Source organism: Bos indicus x Bos taurus, chromosome 22 (assembly GCF_003369695.1).
Source record: "Bos indicus x Bos taurus breed Angus x Brahman F1 hybrid chromosome 22, Bos_hybrid_MaternalHap_v2.0, whole genome shotgun sequence".
Taxonomy (NCBI): domain Eukaryota; kingdom Metazoa; phylum Chordata; class Mammalia; order Artiodactyla; family Bovidae; genus Bos; species Bos indicus x Bos taurus.
The window spans coordinates 23,149,997-23,168,263 of NC_040097.1; the positions used below are offsets into that span (position 1 = coordinate 23,149,997).

General features: G+C 42.0%; 1 protein-coding gene across 1 annotated transcript in view; it reads left to right on the forward strand.

Annotated features, from left to right (window-relative positions):
- C22H3orf49 (chromosome 22 C3orf49 homolog) overlaps window positions 1-18,267 on the forward strand; it is a 113,409-nt gene that overhangs the window by 88,377 nt on the left and 6,765 nt on the right. Inside the window, 7 exon segments of the mRNA XM_027523270.1 lie at window positions 6,333-6,381; window positions 6,827-6,928; window positions 11,057-11,225; window positions 14,100-14,238; window positions 14,240-14,281; window positions 16,327-16,352; window positions 16,355-16,648. Coding sequence (XP_027379071.1) covers window positions 14,159-14,238; window positions 14,240-14,281; window positions 16,327-16,352; window positions 16,355-16,648 — 442 coding nt within the window. The 5' untranslated portion in view covers window positions 6,333-6,381; window positions 6,827-6,928; window positions 11,057-11,225; window positions 14,100-14,158.

Consider the following 18,267-nt stretch of genomic DNA (forward strand, 5'->3'; position numbering starts at 1 on the left):
TGCAATGCTTCCCAACTTCTTTCATATTTTAAAACCACAAAGGAAAAAAAATAAATACGTACAGTTCCCTTTTTAATGAAAAGTCCTAAAATCAGCTTTTCATTCCAATCTCCTATGTTGAAAAGGATATATCTTTTTTTTGGTGTTAGTTCTAGAAGGTCTTGTAGGTCTTCAGAGAACCAGTTAACTTCAGCTTCGTTGGCATTAGTGGTTGGAGCATAGACATGGATTACGGTGATGTTGAATGGTTTGCCTTGGAAATGAACAGAGATCATTGTGTCATTTTTGAGACTGCACCCAAGTAATGCATTTTGGACTCTTGTTGACTGTGAGGGCTACTCCGTTTCTTCTTAGGGATTCTTGCCCACGTAGTAGATCTCATGGTCATCCGAATTAAATTCACCCATTCTCGTTCATTTTAGTTCACTGATCCCTACAGTGTCAATGTTCACTCTTGCCATCTCCTCCTTGATTCATGGACCTAACATTCCAAGTTCCTATGCGATATTGCTCTTTATAGCATCCATCAGACTTTACTTTCATCACCAGACACATCTGCAACTTAGCATCATTTCCACTTTGGCCCAGCCACTTCATTCTTTATGGAGCTATTAGTAATTGCCCTCTGCTCTTCCCCAGTAGCATATTGGTTAGGTAGCATATCAGTTAGGTAGACATGGTAGGATCATTAAGAGCCATGAAGAATCTGAGAACTTAACCCTAGGTTCCCATATGGCAAGTTAAGTCTGCCATAGTTTCACAAATGCTGGCAGAGGACTCAAGACTCCTACATCAGGGACTGTGATGGTTAATGTAATGTGTCAACTTGACTGGGCTATAAGGTGCCCAACATTTGACCAAACATTAATCCGGATGTGTCTGAGTGAGATGAATATTTGAATTAAGGATCTTGAATTAGGGCATAATGCAATGGACTGAATTGTGTGCTCCCAAAATTTGTATGTTGTAACTCCAATGTGACTACATCTGGATACAGGATCTTTAGGATGTAATTAAGGTTAGTGAGGTCATGAGGGTGGGGGCCCATATCCAATAAGACCATGGGCTTATCAGAAGAGGAAGAGATCTCTCTCTCTCTCTTTCTCTGACACATGAGGCCAGGAAGACAGCCTTCCCTAGAACCTGACCATGCTGACACCCTGATCTCAGATTTGCAGCCTCCAGAACTGTAAGAAAATCAATGTCTGTCATTGAAGCCACCCACTCTTTGGTACTTTGAGGTGGCAGCCTGAGCTGACTAATACAAAGACGTAGGACTTGGCTATTGATGGTACAACAAGCAGCATGCACTTAATGTTCGCATCAATCTCCTTTGCTCCTGAAGCCCCAGGGGCAGCAAAGAGGGATCCAGGTGGACATGAGTGTGCACGAGGCTTATGACACAGTTGAGAAACCCCGTGCTCAGGGAACCCTAATCTTTAAAATGAGGCATAAGCCTGCCGATCATTGCCCTAGAGGGAGAAAATAGCTTTATTTTAGTCCATGATAAACAAACATTCTCTGCTCCACAGAGAGACACTGTCTGTATCACTGTTTAAACATCCTTGCGGAATGGTGAAACAGTGCATTCCTGGGATCAGAGAGAAATGAAGAAATGATGTCCCCTGGATTTTTTGTGCCTGTGAATGTTGCCGTCACTGCCTGTGCTCTATTTTTGGTTACGAATGTTGGGGTTGCCACCTGCATTTAGGAGAAAATTGTGTTCCATGCTTTCCTGGTATCTTTGTTCCAAGGTACTCTAGTTCTGTCTTTCAACCAGGAAAACAGACTTGTGGTGTTTCTTTTCTTGAACTTTTAACAGTCTCCTTAGTAAATACAGGTAGCTGAATGACTGTTCCAAAGTGCAACAGAGGACAAGCTTCTTTTCTAGAAATAAGGCCTTTATTGACAACTTTGCCACGTATAACAGATCTTTTTTGTTGTTGTTATTGTTATTTTTACCCCCTGTGTTCTTCCAAACTTCTGCTTAGAGAAAAAGAAGAAAAAAAGGGGGGAATATATCTGAAGTCCATTGGTGTTAACTCCCTGTGACAGGGATGAAGGAAAATACTTTAATATTTAAAAGAATAACGCTGAAAGCTGTCCATGAGAGACTGAATGTAAATGTAAAAACGTACATGGTTGTTTTTAAAAAAGGAATTTTTGAACATGTTTATTTTCTATGCACTTTTTAAATTAAGTGATAGTTTAATGAATAAACATGTCCAGCTTATTGCTGCAAAAAAACTTAAAAGTAAATAAACATCATTGAAAACATAGTGCAGACACGGGCAGCCATTACCTTCACTCACAAGATGTACAACAAGGAGAGGGGTTGTGGAGAATCATCTACTAGGCAGGGTTGCTATTTGTGTTTCTTTCTTTTTGCTTCCAAACTTGTTTAGAAATGTTCACAGATGCTAAGGGCCCTGCCTCCGTTCGGTCCATACCCACTTCTCCATGCACAGGGCTACTTACTGAGAGCATTTCTAGTTCTGCCAGGTTGTCAGCGTGGCCCAAATTCAGGGTGAAACAGAGGGCCAGAGAGTTCATGCTCCTGGAAGCAGCCCTCCACCGACGGCCAGCAGGGACCTGGTGGTTAAACAGCTCGACCTCCCCATCCTCAGTACCTCAAACTGTACCTCTCCGTTGGAGACCTGAGTCCCAGGGGGGTTGAGCTCCAGTCGCCCTCAGTGCTCACAGGCTTGATCACATGCCTTTTACTGGCTGGCTCCACTCCTCATTTCCATATCCCCTTATTGATGTTTTACTGGAATCATCTCCCAAGTAAATCTGCTTGCACCAGAACCCTTCTGTTGGGTACTGCTTCCAGGAAAATCCAAACTAAGACCATATGATATAATCATTTTTTATAACATACATCAAAATATAAAGATTATTGCAATGGTCATTTTCTGTAAGAAAAGAGCATGAGGGCACAACACAGAGGGTCCTGTGAGGATGCTGTGCTTGCACAGTTCTTGTATTGAAAAGTGAAAGTGTTAAGTCAGGCACTTTCGTTGTGCCCGACTCTTTGCAACCCCAAGGACTGTAGCCTGCCAGGCTTCTCTGTCCATGGGATTTCCCAGGCAAGAATACTGGAATGGATAGCCATTCCCTTCTCCAGGGGATCTTGCCAACCGAGGGATCAAACCCAGGTCTCCTGCATTCCTCGCAATTTCTTTACCATCTGAGTCACCAGATCTCATATTACATTTGAACAACTCTCCTTACATTCTCTGTTCCAGTTATCCTGACCTGCTTTCCATTTCTCTTGACCATCTCTGGACAATTACATAAATTGTTTCTGAAACATTTTTTGATTCCCTCAAATTCTACCCATCCTTTGGTTGCCCCTTAAATATTACTTCCTTCAGAAAGCCTGCCCTGACCTACCCAGGCTGGATTAGATGCTTATTCTCAGTGTTTCCATGCCACCCCATCACACTAGACACATTATGTTCCAATTTCCTGTCACTCGTGTGACTCCCCTTGCACTTAAAATTTGCAGAAAAGTACAAGAAATGTGTCTATTCAGGACACTAAATAAGAATACCTGAGAGTATGTGCTGAATGAATAATAAATCATATTAATGACCATTTATAGGACACTCCTTCATAGAAATTTTGTAAGTCTGTCTTGAGTTTGTTACAATATTGCTTCTGTTGTGTATGTTCTGCATTTTTGGCTGCCAGGCATGCAGAATCTCAGCTGTCCGACCAGGGATTGAAACTGCACCCCCAGCGTTGGAAGGCAAAGTCTCATGCACTGGACCACAGGGAAGTCCCATATGATTTTTTTGTTTAATCCTCACAACAGCGCTAGAACAAGGGGTAGGATTATCATCATGTCCCTGTGCACATAAGAAAACTAAGGCACAGAGAGATCAACTGGCCTAAAAGTACACAGCTAATAGGAGTATAAAGATTGGAACCTGAAATTTTGATGGAACCAAATCACATATTTTTAAATGATAGAGATGAGTTCATGATTCAGAGTAAAGTTCTTTGGGGTAGAAATTGGGAAAGACAAATGTCCTCAAATTTCAAATTTTGAGAAAGCCCTCACCAAAAAGCTCTAGTTCTAGGGAGAAAGGAGAAGGGACCACATCAGGAGTGGACTTTTAAACCAAGCAGACAGACCTTGACTCACATCCCAGGTCTGCCTCTTAACTGGGCCTGTGACCCTGGGCAAGCAACTCATCTTCTCTGAAGGTGGAAACCAACAGCTTCTCTGAAGCTGGAAACCAAGCTGTTTGATAAGAAGCTTCTTTGGCTAAACCAAGTCAGGGAGCAGATCACTGTATTTAAGAGAGAAGTGATTTATTCTGTAAAGCAAGTATCCTTCAATAATAAATAAATAAATTTAAAACAATAAAAAACAAGGACAAGATAAAAAAAGAGAGATAAGTAAGTTAGATTATTGACAAAGATTTGCCATTCACTCATGAGAGATGTAGGATTTCTTTCACATTGATTCATAATGTTTTATTAGACATGATGCATGAAATGTGAACAAAAATAGTTTCCTAAATGACATTGTTTCACATGACTTCTATCTAACCCCTCAGTGCCAGGAAATTACTCAGTGCTCGAAATCACAGTACATTCAGAGACAAACGTCATTATATGCCCTACTGGGCCGACCTACTTCAGCTCTGTTTTCCTATCTTTCCTTCTTTTCCTCCGTCCTGTGTGTTTTCTGCTGCCCTTGAATTTCAGCTGAGTCTCTTCTTAATGGTGAAGATTTTAGCTAAGGTAGACTAAGGATAGCCCCTGGAGGAGGGCATGGCAACCCACTCCAGTATTCTTGCCTGGAGAATCCCATAGACAAAGGAGCCTGTGGGCTACAGTTAATAGGGTCACACAGAGTCAAAACGACTGAGCACGCACGCATGCAGACTAAGGATAGACTCAAACACTTTGCAAAGACAGTGCCCTGAATTCAGGTCCTGTTGCTTCTCCACTCTCAAATTAAAATTCTATTGCAGTTTACTTGGTCATTAATTATTAAGTGCTTAGCACAATTATTAAGTGCTAAGGAGGCAGGCCAGGTACTGTTGTAGTGTCATCTTTTGCAATGAGCAATAAAACTTAAAGGACATTCCAGTGGCCGTTTACAGTAAGATAACATGTATGTATATATATATATGCCCCTACACAGTGATGAATAGGGCCTTTTAACGGTTCTTCACTATCACCCCGGGCTCTCTCAGCCAGATAGAAGGTTTGCTGTTTCCAGGAGGAGGAAGGAGGCGGTTTCAGTGCCCTGCCCGTTTCTTGGTTGCTTCTCACCATTTCAGTGCACGCAAGCCTAATTCCTTCCGTCAGCCCCTGCACCTTGTCTGATGGTGCCCTCTAGCGCCAAAGTGCTGGAGAATTAGTGTTTCTTTCTTTTGCTTTCTTTTTTCTTTTAATCTCCATCCAAGGAGACTTTCTTGACTCAGTTATTTCATGAACCTGTTTCTAAATATGTTTGCAGGCTTCCCTCCAGTCATTGATACTCCACTATCCTCTTTCCTATATTGACAAATTCTCTTCTGCTTTCAAAGGTGTCCTTCAGGCCACAATATAGGCCTCCCGTCTAAGAAATTATCTGAAAGTTTCTGAACCCTGAAATTTGTCGATGGAAAATTTTAATTTCTGTTCATTGATTTCCCTCTGGAACAGCATGTCAAAGTCTTACTCAATTTTTTCTCTATAGCTGAAATTTGCACTCCACAAGGGATGTATGTGTATCCTGGGGTGGGGACTGTGGTTGCTTAGCAAAATACAATGCTTGGGGTCTGGGATAGAATAATGACCCCACCCCATGGATACCCATTTCCTGATCCCCAGAACCTTTGAATATGTTACGTTACATAGCAAAAGTGGTTACGTTGCCAACAAGATTAAGTTAGGGATCTTGAAATAGAGAGATGGACCTGGGTTATCTGGCTCAGATCCATGTAGGCAAAAGGATCCTTGAAAGTAGCAGAGGGAGACAGAAAAAGAGAATCAGGAGATAGGACGAAAGGTCAGAAAGATGTAAGTTACTGGCTTTAACGTGGAGGAAGAGGGTGACCAGCGGAGGAAGGGGGTGGCCTCTAGACACTAGAAGAGGTAAGGAAATGGGTACAGCCCTTGAGAGTCCAGAGGAAAATCCAGTCCTGCCAATACTTTAATTTTAGCCCAGTGAGACCCATGCCAGACTTCTAACTGGAGAACTGTAAAGTCATATATCTATGCTGTCTTAAGGTACTTCCAAGTTTGTGATAATTTGTTACAGCAGTCATGCTAATTCAGGAGTTCTTTGGGTTATGTTAGAAAATAGCAACATGTACCTTTTACAGGATTGAGCAACTCGAAGTGGAGGTGACAACATGCTAAAACTGAAGTCAGGTAACACCATGCTTTTTCTCAAAATCCTATGACAGCTTTTCATCTCACACAGAGTGAAAGCCAAGTTTATATGCTGGCCTCCAAGCCCCACAGGATAGATGAGTCTTCCTTCATTTATCTGGCTTCATATTCCTCCACTCTTGCCCTTACTCCCTCTGCTTGATCCACATAAACCTTTCTGTTCCCTAAACACATCAAGCAGGTCCTGCCTCGGGGCCTTTGCCTTGACTGCACTCCCTGTCCAAATGCATCTTCCCTGGATCAACACAGCTCCTGTGGACTCATTTCCTTTTAGGACCCTGATATAATGTCCTCGTATCAGAGAGGTCTTCCCAGGCCAGCCTTGCACAAAAATAGCATTATGTCCTACCCCTGCAGGTGAAAAGTTTTAAATTTTATATATATTATTTCCTTATTTTTTGTCATATTATACATTTACTTTCAGCTTCCTCTCCCACCACGTCAAATACAGGCTGCATGAATTTGGGGATCTTCATCTGTTAGATCCCTGCTATGTCACCAGGAAGAAGAACAGTGTCTGGCCATGGTAGGCACTTAAGAAATATTTGCTGAATGAATAAGTGAATAAATGTATGAAGAAAATGATTTAAAATTTGGATAATTAAATTTTAAATTCTTGAGTTTGATTTCTTAGTTTAATGTAATACATGCTCACTTTAAAAAAAAAAAAACAATATAAAGTATATAAAATGAGCATCTTTAAACCTTCTAGTTATTCCTCCTCATGTCTGCTGCTCTATCACCATTTTCAGTCCCAATCTCCAAAAACACATACTGTTAACTCTTTGGTGTATATTCTTCCAGTACATCCTATGCCAGCTTGCATGTGAATATAGTTTTTTTTTTTTTTTTAAAGAATCTTCTTATAGTCACAGTTTTAGGACACCCTGTCTCCACTCCATAGTACACTGAATTATCTTTTTATTTGCACATCAGAACAGATCTGCCTCCTCCTTTTCATGGCTCCAATGGCCATATTATGTCTGTGTCTACAGACACAGTGTTTACTCTCCTATTGATGGCCATATAGGCTGCCTCTAGTTTTTGCTCTTACAAATAAACCTACATATATCTTTCCATCATTCTATGAGTATTTCTGTAGAATAAATTCCCAGAAGTAACACACTGGCTCTGAGACAATACAGACATCACATGCTGGTAGATGTTGCCAAACTGCCCTCCAAAGGACTTGTACCAGTCTACAGTGATCTCAGCTGCATCTGAGAGGACATTTGAACTGAAACCGACTTTCTAATGGGGCACAGCCTAGAGTACTTGACAACTTCGCAAGAGTTCAAGTTATTAAAGACCGTCAAAGCAAACCAAATGTTTATCCTCAGAGGTACACGATGAGTCTAAAGTTACAGATACTTACCTGGGGCAGAAATCAATACAAAAAGCACCTGAAAAAAAGACATCCTTCCTTGAAAAGCCTCTTACCACTTCAGAGACACTATGCCCCAGCCCCAGCCTTCCCAGACCACTAGGAAGTGGCAGCCTCTAGGTAAGGAGTCCTTGGGTGAAGCATTCTGTCTCTAGGTGCCCAGTATACACTTCCTTGTGGAACAGTACTTGCTAAGTGACCTGTAAAATGTTACCTTCTTCTCTCAAGTGGGCAAAAGCTCCAGTAAGGAGATGTGCTCAAGCAAAAAGGAAAATGTCCCCAATTCATATTTCTCTACATGAAAGACCTCCTAAGCCCTGGTCAGTCTTGGGTGAGTTGAGTGAGTGAGGACTCTTCACCTTATTAGAGCATTCATTTTCAAAGGGATTCCATTTTTAAATGACTCCACTAAGATAAAGGCTTCCCTCATACCTCAGTCAGTAAAGAATCTACCTGCAATGCAGGAGACCCAGGTTCAATCCCTGGGCATGATGATCCCCTAGAGGAGGGCGTGGCAACCCACTCCAGTACTCTTGCTGGGGGGAAATCCTGTGGACAGAGGAGCCTGCTGGGCTACAGTCCATGGGGTTGCAAGTGGAACACGACTTAGCGACTAAACCACAGCACCACTAAGTACATCATCCTGCCTGTTCTATGCGTTTCAGTTCAATTCAGTTCAGTCACTCAGTCGTGTCCGACTCTTGTGACCCCATGGACTGCAGCACACCAGACTTCCCTGTCCATCACCAACTCCCGGAGCTTGCTCAAACTCATGTCCATAGAGTCAGTGATGCCATCCAACCATCTCATCCTCTGTCGTCCCCTTCTCCTCCATCTTCAATCTTTCCCAGCATCAGGGTCTTTTCAAATGAGTCAGTCCCTCTCATCAGGTGGCCAAAGTACTGGAGCTCCAGCTTCAGCATCCGTCCTTCCAATGAATATTCAGGACTGATTTGCTTTAGGATTGACTGGTTTGATCTCCTTACTGTCCAAGAGACTCTCAAAAGTCTCTGTGTTTATCACACCCAAATTTGAAGTAAGACCTGGAATCTCTGCTTACCAAGTTTTTGAGAATTTACACATTCATAGGTAAGTTTAGTACGAAACCAGATAGAGATGAGATGCAAAAACAATGCAATAACTAGCCCAAAGGCAATAGAATGCAAGTTAATACATTTAAGTTAAAACTTGGAGTGGGGGAAAAAAACTTGGAGGAGGATGGGAATCAGCTTTGGGACCACGGATAGGAAAGATCTGCCTGACTGAATGGAGAATCTACATAAAAAGACCTTTGGAGTTAGCAAATAGGTGACCCACAAGCTAAATAGGACTTGCAGACCACATTTTTAAATGCTGGAAGAGCCTTAACAATTTGAAGTTCATTAGCATTTGATTGGTCCAGCATTCCACACTTTACCAAAGGTGCTTCCCCTCCTTGCTACACCCTGCAGCTTCTCACATTTACCTGCCTGACCACACAAGCTTCTCTTTTGCAACTGTTGTTATGGTTACCTAAATAGGATCATGTGATCTCAGATCTGTTAGAAGGATAGAATAGAAGGATAATGTTAAGAACAGGGAGATTGTGTTTCGACCAGGCTTTGCCCTGCTCTGGCTTTTGAAAGGGACGTTTACCAATGTCTAGGGAGTGATCCTGGGAGAAGGCAATGACAACCCACTCCAGTTCTCTTGCCTGGAAAATCCCATGGGCGGAGGAGCCTGGTGGGCTGCAGTCCATGGGGTCTCGAAGAGTTGGACACGACTAAGCGACTTAACTTTCACTTTTCACTTTCATGCATTGGAGAAGGAAATGACAACCCACTCCAGTGTTCCTGCCTGGAGAATCCCAGGGACGGGGAAGCCTGGTGGGCTGCCGTCTATGGGGTCGCACAGAGTCGGACATGACTGAAGCGACTTAGCAGCAGCAGCAGGGAGTGATCCTATGGGTTTGATGCCAAGCCATATCCCAAGGAGGGTTGGAAAGAAAAGTAGACTTACGGGGGACTCTTAAATCAGTGCACTTCTCTCTACCTCCATTACCCCTATTAAGTTAAACCACTCCAGGAACTTACCTGGCAGTCTAGTGGTTCAGACCCCATGTTTCCAAGGCAGGGGACACAGGTTTGATCCCTGGTTGGGGAACTGTAGATCCCACAAGCTGCACAGCACGGCCAAAAAAAAATTTTTAAGCCACTCCAGTCTCAGACTTGAGCTACTACAACAAGCTAACTTCCCAGTCTAGTTTTTCCTGCTGTCTACTCACCACCACTTGACATCGAGTTCATTTCAGTATGATACTTCCTAAATATTCCTTGAATCTCTGCACATCTGTCTCACTCTATGCCTAACCACCAGCATCTCCATCCTGGATCAATTGCCTCTTCAGCCATCATACTATTTTCCAGTGCACATTGCAAGTGGCACGCAGCAATCTTTTCTTTCTTCTTCTTTTTTCTTTAACTTCCTGACCATGCTACATGGCAGGCAGAATCTCAGTTTCCCAACAAGGGATCAAATCCACACCCTTGCCTTGAAAGTGCCGAGTCTTAACCACTGGACAGTCAGGAAAGTCCCAGCAATCTTTTTAAAAGCAGAAACATAAGGTTGCCTTCCTTTGTCATCTGAATTCCCACCACCGTGGTCTCCTTCCTGCCCTCCAATCTGACCTAGTGCCCACCCACCTCAGAACTTTTGCTCTGGTCATTTTTCATCTTTGGAATACTTTGCTTTAGAACACAGATCTGACCCTAGTTTATGTCCTTTCCAAGGTGAAATGTCTCACCTCAACTACCACTGCCTTGAGAGGTCTTTTTTGATCACCCTGGTAGAAGCACTCACTTGGTACAGTGTTTTTTCCTAGCATTCCTTGTCGGTGTCTGAATGCTGTATCAGTTTACTAACAAGTCTGGTATCTGTGCCCTCCGCTAGAGTGTAAATCTTAGGCAGGGGTTCCAGTTGTTTTGTTCAACGCTGGATTCTCATTGCACAGAAGAAATACATATTGCCTAGCTCCTGTAACCCAGTAGGACCCTCTGAGGCCTTCCCAGAATAGTCCCCAAGCCACATCCTCCACCTGCCTTTTGTCTGTAGAAAAGCTTTAGTCAAAGAGTAAGTTTAATCACAGAAGTGAGAAAAATGCAGAAAGAAAGGAAAACAGTCAAGCCAGACAAAATAATAATACTTTAGCCATTAAACAGGTCAGGAAACTTTATTTCTTCCCCAAGAACTATCGATAATATTCTCAGCTCAATCTTTTGAACTGTTTTGCAGGTACAGAAACCTCCACCGAGGGGAAGAAGGTAATTGTATACTGCCCACAAGCATGTAGACCCCAGACTGATTGGAACCAGAAGGCTGATGATGCTGACTCCTGGTTACCTCACCACCAACCATTCAGAAGAATGTCCAGGAGCTGATCATGCCCTGTCGCTTTAACACTGTAAGACCCCTCTCTGCCCACTCCAGGGTGGGACAGTCTTATGAGTGCTAGCTTGCTGTGGCCTCCTTTGCTGGGCAAAGCAATAGAGAGCCCTTCTCTCCCAGTTCAAAATTCTGTCTCTGAGATTCAATTCAGCACTGGTACACAGAGGCTGGGTTTCAGCATCACTCCTCAAAAAGTGTCATCAAATTCATACAGACAGAGTGCAGCCATCTCTTGGACTGGATGTAGCAATAACATTTTTTTCATTGTTGAGAGCTGTTGAATTCAGTCATTATCCCAAGAACTAAAAAGAGTTGGTTCTGAATTCAATTCAGAAATCAAAAGTTTTGAAATTTACCCCCAAACAAAACAGAATTATCATTTGGCTTTATTTTTGCCCTTCAGTTATCTAATGTACGGGTTGGATGAATAAAGCATACACAGCTATAGGCTTTCTACTTACCTTCTGGGCTTGCATTAAAATGCTGTTCACCCTCATACCCTTCTCCTTAGCCCTTCCTATTTCTTATGCGCTCTTCTTCTGTACTGCAGACTTGTGTCCCTATTGTACAAAGAAATTGGGATATATATTTTCATGGTAATTCATTTTTGGAATTTTGTCACCTTATGTAGTGACTTCTTCCAAGATACTTTTTTCCAATTAAGAAAAATTCATGGAGACAGAGAAGTTATTAGGAGTTATTGTTTAATGGGTTTTCAATTTCAGTTTTGCAAGATAAAGTTCTGAAGATGCTGGTGGTGATGGTTGCACAACAATATGAACACACTTAAAAATGGTAAATTTTATATAATGTATTGGAGAAGGAAATGGCAACCCACTCCACTATTCTTGCCTGGAGAATCCTGTGGACAGAGGATCCTGGTGGGCTGCTGTCCATGGAACTGCACAGAGTTAGACACGATTGAAGCAACTTAGCATTCACGCATGCATTGGAAAATGAAATGGCAACCCACTCCAGTATTCTTACCTGGAGAATCCCAGGGATGGAGGAGCCTGGTGGGCTGCTGTCTATGGGGTCACACAGAATTGAGCATGACTGAAGCGACTTAGCAGCATATAATATATATTTTACCACAATTAAAAATTTTTAATTTGTCTTTAATTTTAATGATTAAAAAACCCTCATCAGATCAGATCAGTCGCTCAGTCGTGTCCGACTGCAACCCCATGAATCGCAGCATGCCAGGCCTCCCTGTCCATCACCAACTCCCGGAGTTCACTCAGACTCACGTCCATCGAGTCAGTGATGCCATCCAGCCATCTCATCCTCTGTCGTCCCCTTCTCCTCTTGCCCCCAATCCCTCCCAGCATCAGAGTCTTTTCCAATGAGTCAACTCTTCACATGAGGTGGCCAAAGTACTGGAGTTCAACCCTCATAACTTTCCATTATTCTGAAGATCCAAAATAATGTTACAACTTTCAGTTGTTCTGTAGGATCCAGCCGGCTTGGCCCTGCCTGTCTCTCCAGCTTATCACATACATTGCCTCTTCGCTGTAGCCACCCTGACTAAGTTTTCAAAGACATCAGACTCCTTCCACCTCAGGGCTCTGGTGCCTGCTGATTAATCTGCCAGGAGCAGACAAATCCTCATGCAAGTAACCCTTTTTTATTTTGTTGAGCTCTCTGGCCCAATGCAGAGAAGGCAATGGCACCCCACTCCAGTACTCTTGCCTGGAAAATCCCATGGACAGAGGAGCCTGGTGGGCTGCAGTCCATGGGGTCGCTAAGAGTTGGACATGACTGAGTGACTTCACTTTCACTTTTCACGTTCATGCTTTGGAGAAGGAAATGGCAACCCACTCCAGTGTTCTTGCCTGGAGAATCCCAGGGACGGCAGAGCCTGGCGGGCTGCCGTCTATGGGGTCGCACAGAGTCGGACATGACTGAAGCGACTTAGCAGCAGCCCCAGCAGCAGCTGGCCCGATGACCTCATCAGGCAGAACTGCTGCAACAAAATCTGCATTTTAACAAGATCCCCAGGTAATTTGTGTACACATGAAAGTTTGAGAGTCCAGCTCCAGATGACTGATGAGTACAAACACAGAAAACAATAATCATTATATCCCCCAACACTTTTCAGGAGTTTTCCTTCTTAGCTTCTAGTTAGTTCAGACTGAAAAACTCAAAGGGCCAGAAGGGGATGGGAATAAACCCTAGTGTCTGCTGCCACCTTGTGGTGAGAAGTTCCAACCCAGCGAGAATTTGCTCTCCTCCAGGAAATAAAGTGAAGTGGCTCAGTCGTGTCCGACTCTTAGCGACCCCATGGACAGCAGCCTACCAGGCTCCTCTGTCCATGGGATTTTCTAGGCAAGAGTACTGGAGTGGGGTGCCAGGAAATAAACCAAATGTCAAAAGGGAGGGGTGGGCTCAACTTTCTCAGCCATGTGTTTTGAGAGATCACTACAAAATAGCCCAAGGGGTGTACTGTGAGAAAGCCAAATAAAAACTGGACAGAGAGCATTCATCAGTTCCACATGAAAGATCTAACAAAAGCTGGGATCATTGGAATTAGTGTTGGTGGTCTCAGTTCTTCCCTCTTTGGAATGCAGACATGCACATTTGAATGTGATAATCAGTTGGTGTGTGATTATTTTATTACCAACCCAAATGGCAGTGGTTAGACAAGCAGGTCACCTATTCACATCTGCTTTGCCCTGGAGTCCGCAACACGACTGGGAATTTCCCACTGCTCTGTCAACTGCATCATTGATGACCTCTGTAAAGTGGTAAACAAGGCTGGTCCCACAAATGATGTCTGTAACACCTGGAAGGGAATAAGGAAGCACTTCCAAAAATTTTCCTACATACTTTACCCCCAAAGAGCCCAGGAGTTAAAAGGCCTCGGTCACTGGATGATTTTGTTTTGTAGTTTGTGAGCCTAAGAGCTAAAGAAATTAACAACAGCTACTGCAGGTGAGGTTGACAGCAATGGATCGCCCTCACCTATGTACTCCAGAGCGCTTTAAGGTTGCTTATGAAAGAGCTGGCCAGTACCGAAGATTTCAGCAGCAGAAAGAGAAGCGACTCATTCAAAAGGAAAGGGATTGAAAGGTAGGAAACTGGGACTCATTTTCTTCTCTCTTCAGTGAGATGCTTTGGATTTTGCATTAAACAATATTCACTGTGCTGATTAGAAAAAAGTAGCATGTTTTCAAGCACTGCATTTAGAAATGAAGGCTCCGTGTGGATTAGAGGGAGCAGAGACAGCATATATAGACAGCATATATACATTGGCTCAGGGAATCTAGTATCATGATGGAAGCCTCGTTTTGTGATCAGAAAAGTCTTCATTGTAATGGGAAAACCTTTCCTTTCTACCTGAACTTGAGATTTAATGTCACATATGATATTAAAATTAGTAGATACTAAGTTGATATTTCAGCCTCACAGTTTTAGACAGCAAATACTATTATTTTGAAAAATCAATAGTGCATTTTTCAAAATAAGTCCATGATCAGTGCTCTTTCCATTCCCCTTTCCAGCAATTTGGGCTGTTGTAATGTGTACTAATTATGTTTTACCCATGTGCATGCTCTTTAATGTAACCTAAAAACTGTCTTATACCTCTTATTTCTTGTTAGTGGCAAAACCATGAAGACAAGCATGGAATACTCCAAATGTAATACATTTTAATTTGGAAAGGCAGTGAGATGATTGTTTTCCAATTTGGGGAGTATTCTTTTTTACCAGATTTATGAGCAATAGCTCAGATAGGTAGAAAAGAGTTGTTTTCATGAGGCCTGAAGTATCAACGACCAGACTTCTGAAATTCCATGAGCAAAATGAAATTTTGCAGAGATTTCCACTTCCAATAAAAAATAGGGGTTAAAAGGAGAGGCAATACAACCAAATAAATTCATAACCAACCAAGATACTTAAAAGGTTAGGAAAGAAAAGATTCTTTTCATAACAGCAAATCATCTTATTAACTATGTTATAAATAGATTGGGAATGAGGGTGAGGGGATGGGACTAGGAGATACATTTTGGAGATTCAGAAACTGCTTAGAGCTGGGCTTTTTACTTGATGGGGGTTACATGGATGACCTTGGGGGTTCCTGAGCCTCCTACATTGTATTCCCATGTGTGTGTGTATTTATGGTAGTAGAAACTGATGGTTTTATTAAAAGTTCTCCTAAGAGTCCATGGGAGATTAGTCCTAGCCCATAAATGATTTTTTATCTCGAAATAGAAGACTGGTTTTTAAAAATCCCTGGAATTTTATGGATATTATTGCTTTGGATGAAACTAACATCAAAATAGTTAATCAAGGAAGAATATTAGGTAAATAAGGGTATCATGGAACAGGTGATACTCACTTAGCACAGAAGCTAACAGAATAGACTTTGGGGTCAGATTATCTGGGCATAAGTTATTTAAGCTTTCCAAGTTTTAATTTCCTCATTTGTAAAATGGAGATAATAGTAAGAGGATTAAAATATGTAATACATATGAAAGAACTTAGATGAGTGTTTAGCACATAAAAGTCTACTAAAAATATTACCTATTTTATTACTAAAATGATGAAGATATTATTTATTTGGAATTTTTGAAATATGCGTTTATAATTACTTTCTCTAAATCAGTATTCTGCATAAAATGCAGCATTTATAGGACCTTGGAGAATATATTTTGTATTATCTACCTTAGCAAGCACTCTCATGTCTCATCACATTTGGAACCACATTTTGAAGTCCAGCAAAAAAGAAATCTCAAACTGTGATTGAAATGAGATCACCAATTTGCCAATATGAGGTAATATATTCTAACAGTCACAAACCAAGATTAAAATCTGCATTCTATACTCCATCAATTAAATTAATCTCTCTGTGTCCCAGCTTACTCATTAGTAAACTGAAGATAATAATATAAACTACCATCTCTGAGGATTAAATGAGATAGTGGCCAGAATGCACTTCTAGAGTTCAGCAACAAAATATCAAGTATTTGCTTTGGCTTTGGATGTGATGCTTGGTCTTCAGTTTTCTTTTTTGGAACTGTATAATTTATTCACATTTGCAGTTGATTTTCATGATTCCAATGTTTCATTTTTAACTCTTCAATTTCCTTAACACAAATTATTTTTCCTTTGTTCAGATGGCATGAAGCTGTGTCTACCAACTTAGTAAACAAAATGTATTGGTCCCCAGAGAGGAGTCATCCAGTGTTAGTGACATGGAATTTCACAAGAGCCAGCAAAATCAGAAGAAAAATTTGGTGAGGAAAGTGAAGAGTGTTTGGGGGAGGATGCTGTCACACACGTACAGAAGCAAGCCAGCAAGTGTCAACGAAGAGGGTGCCCCTAACCACAAGGAAACCCTCCTTCCAAATACACGGAGCCTTCTTCTTAGAATTGTCAAGGAGCTTCCATCGCCCAAGTTATTTACCAAACCAAGAATGAGAAAGGTCTCCCAGAATGGTAATCCAAGTCAACATATGGTCCAATGTCAAGGCCAAGAGAGAAAATGAAATAGGACAGCTTTTGTTGCTACCCACAGAATAGCATTTCTGGGGAGCTTGTCTGAAATGCAGAAGTTAAGGCCCCCACGCAGGGCTACTGAGTCAGAATCTGCCTTTAGAAAGATCCCCAGGTGATGTGTGTGTGTGTGTGTGTGTGTGTATACATCTTCAAAAACTCTGAATTAGATTACATTTGAGGTCACTCCCAGTCCAATTAATCAGTGGTCTCATCAGTCTAAAACTACTTTTCATTTAAATATTAAATGTGTACATAGGTGTGTACACACATACATATACACATATCTTAGAAAATCAAACCAAAGTGGAATTTTCTGGTTTTGTTTCTGGAGAAAGAAGTGAGGCAGATTTTCAAATGGCTGCTTCCAAAAGACGAAGGTGTGGTGAGAATTCTATTTTAAAAATGTATGATTGGTAAGTCGTAAAGGAAATTTTATTTTATTATATCTACTTCCCACATACTTTGTGAAGAATTGGCGTTTGAACTGTTGACAGTTTCTTCTGTGACACGGTAATGACGTTTGGTGGGGGGTCTTGTGAGTGATGACTACTATTTGCATTCTCCTTTTTAAAACTGATAGACTTTTTTGTAGAGCCGTTTTAGGTAAACTGGAAAAATTGAGTGGAAAATACAGAAATTTCCTGTATGCCTCCCTCTCCTTACCCCACCCACACAATTTCCTCTATTATGAACTTCTTGCCTTAGTACAGTACACTTGTTAGTCGATGAGCCAATATTAACATATTATTATTAACACTAGTCCATAGATTACGTATCACCGACTCGATGGCCATGGGTCTGAGTGAACTCCGGGAGTTGGTGATGGACAGGGAGGCCTGGCGTGCTGTGATTCATGGGGTCGCAAAGAGTCAGACATGACTGAGTGGCTGAACTGAACTGAACTGATAGTTTACGCTGGGCTTCCCTGGTGGCTAAGTTGGTAAAGAATCCACCTGTGGTGCAGGAGGCCCAGGTGTGATCCCTAACTTGGAGAAGAAATGGCAATCCACTCCAATATTCTTGCCTGGAGAATCCCATGGACAGAGGAGTCTGGCAGGCTACAGTCCATGGGGTCACAAGAGTTGGACACAACTTAGCGAGTACACAGCCACCATGGTTCACATTAGGATTCACTCTTTGCCCCCCACAGTTCCGTGGGTTTGAAAAACCCACCATGTAACGTGTCTCTCGTTACAATACCATACAGCAGAGCTTCAGTGCCATAAATACCCTTTGTATGTTCCTAGTGCCCTTTACAGTACAGCATTCAGAAATATATAGAATACTTACGTATATGTAGGTGATTCATACGTATCTTCAAATTTCACATCATGATAAGGCTGCACACCTGGTAGATACTTTTTCCAGAAAAAACAAAAACTGATGGCCTCCAGCTGACGCATTGCCCTTTCAAACAAACTCTCTCTTCTGGAAAAAAGACAACTAATACAAGCATCCAAGCATCTAGCAATTACCTTGGCATAGACTGACCTGCCTGTTTCTGTTGAAAACAGCAAAGAGGGCACAGTCCTCTACGGACGGGGCTGGAGTTGGAGAGT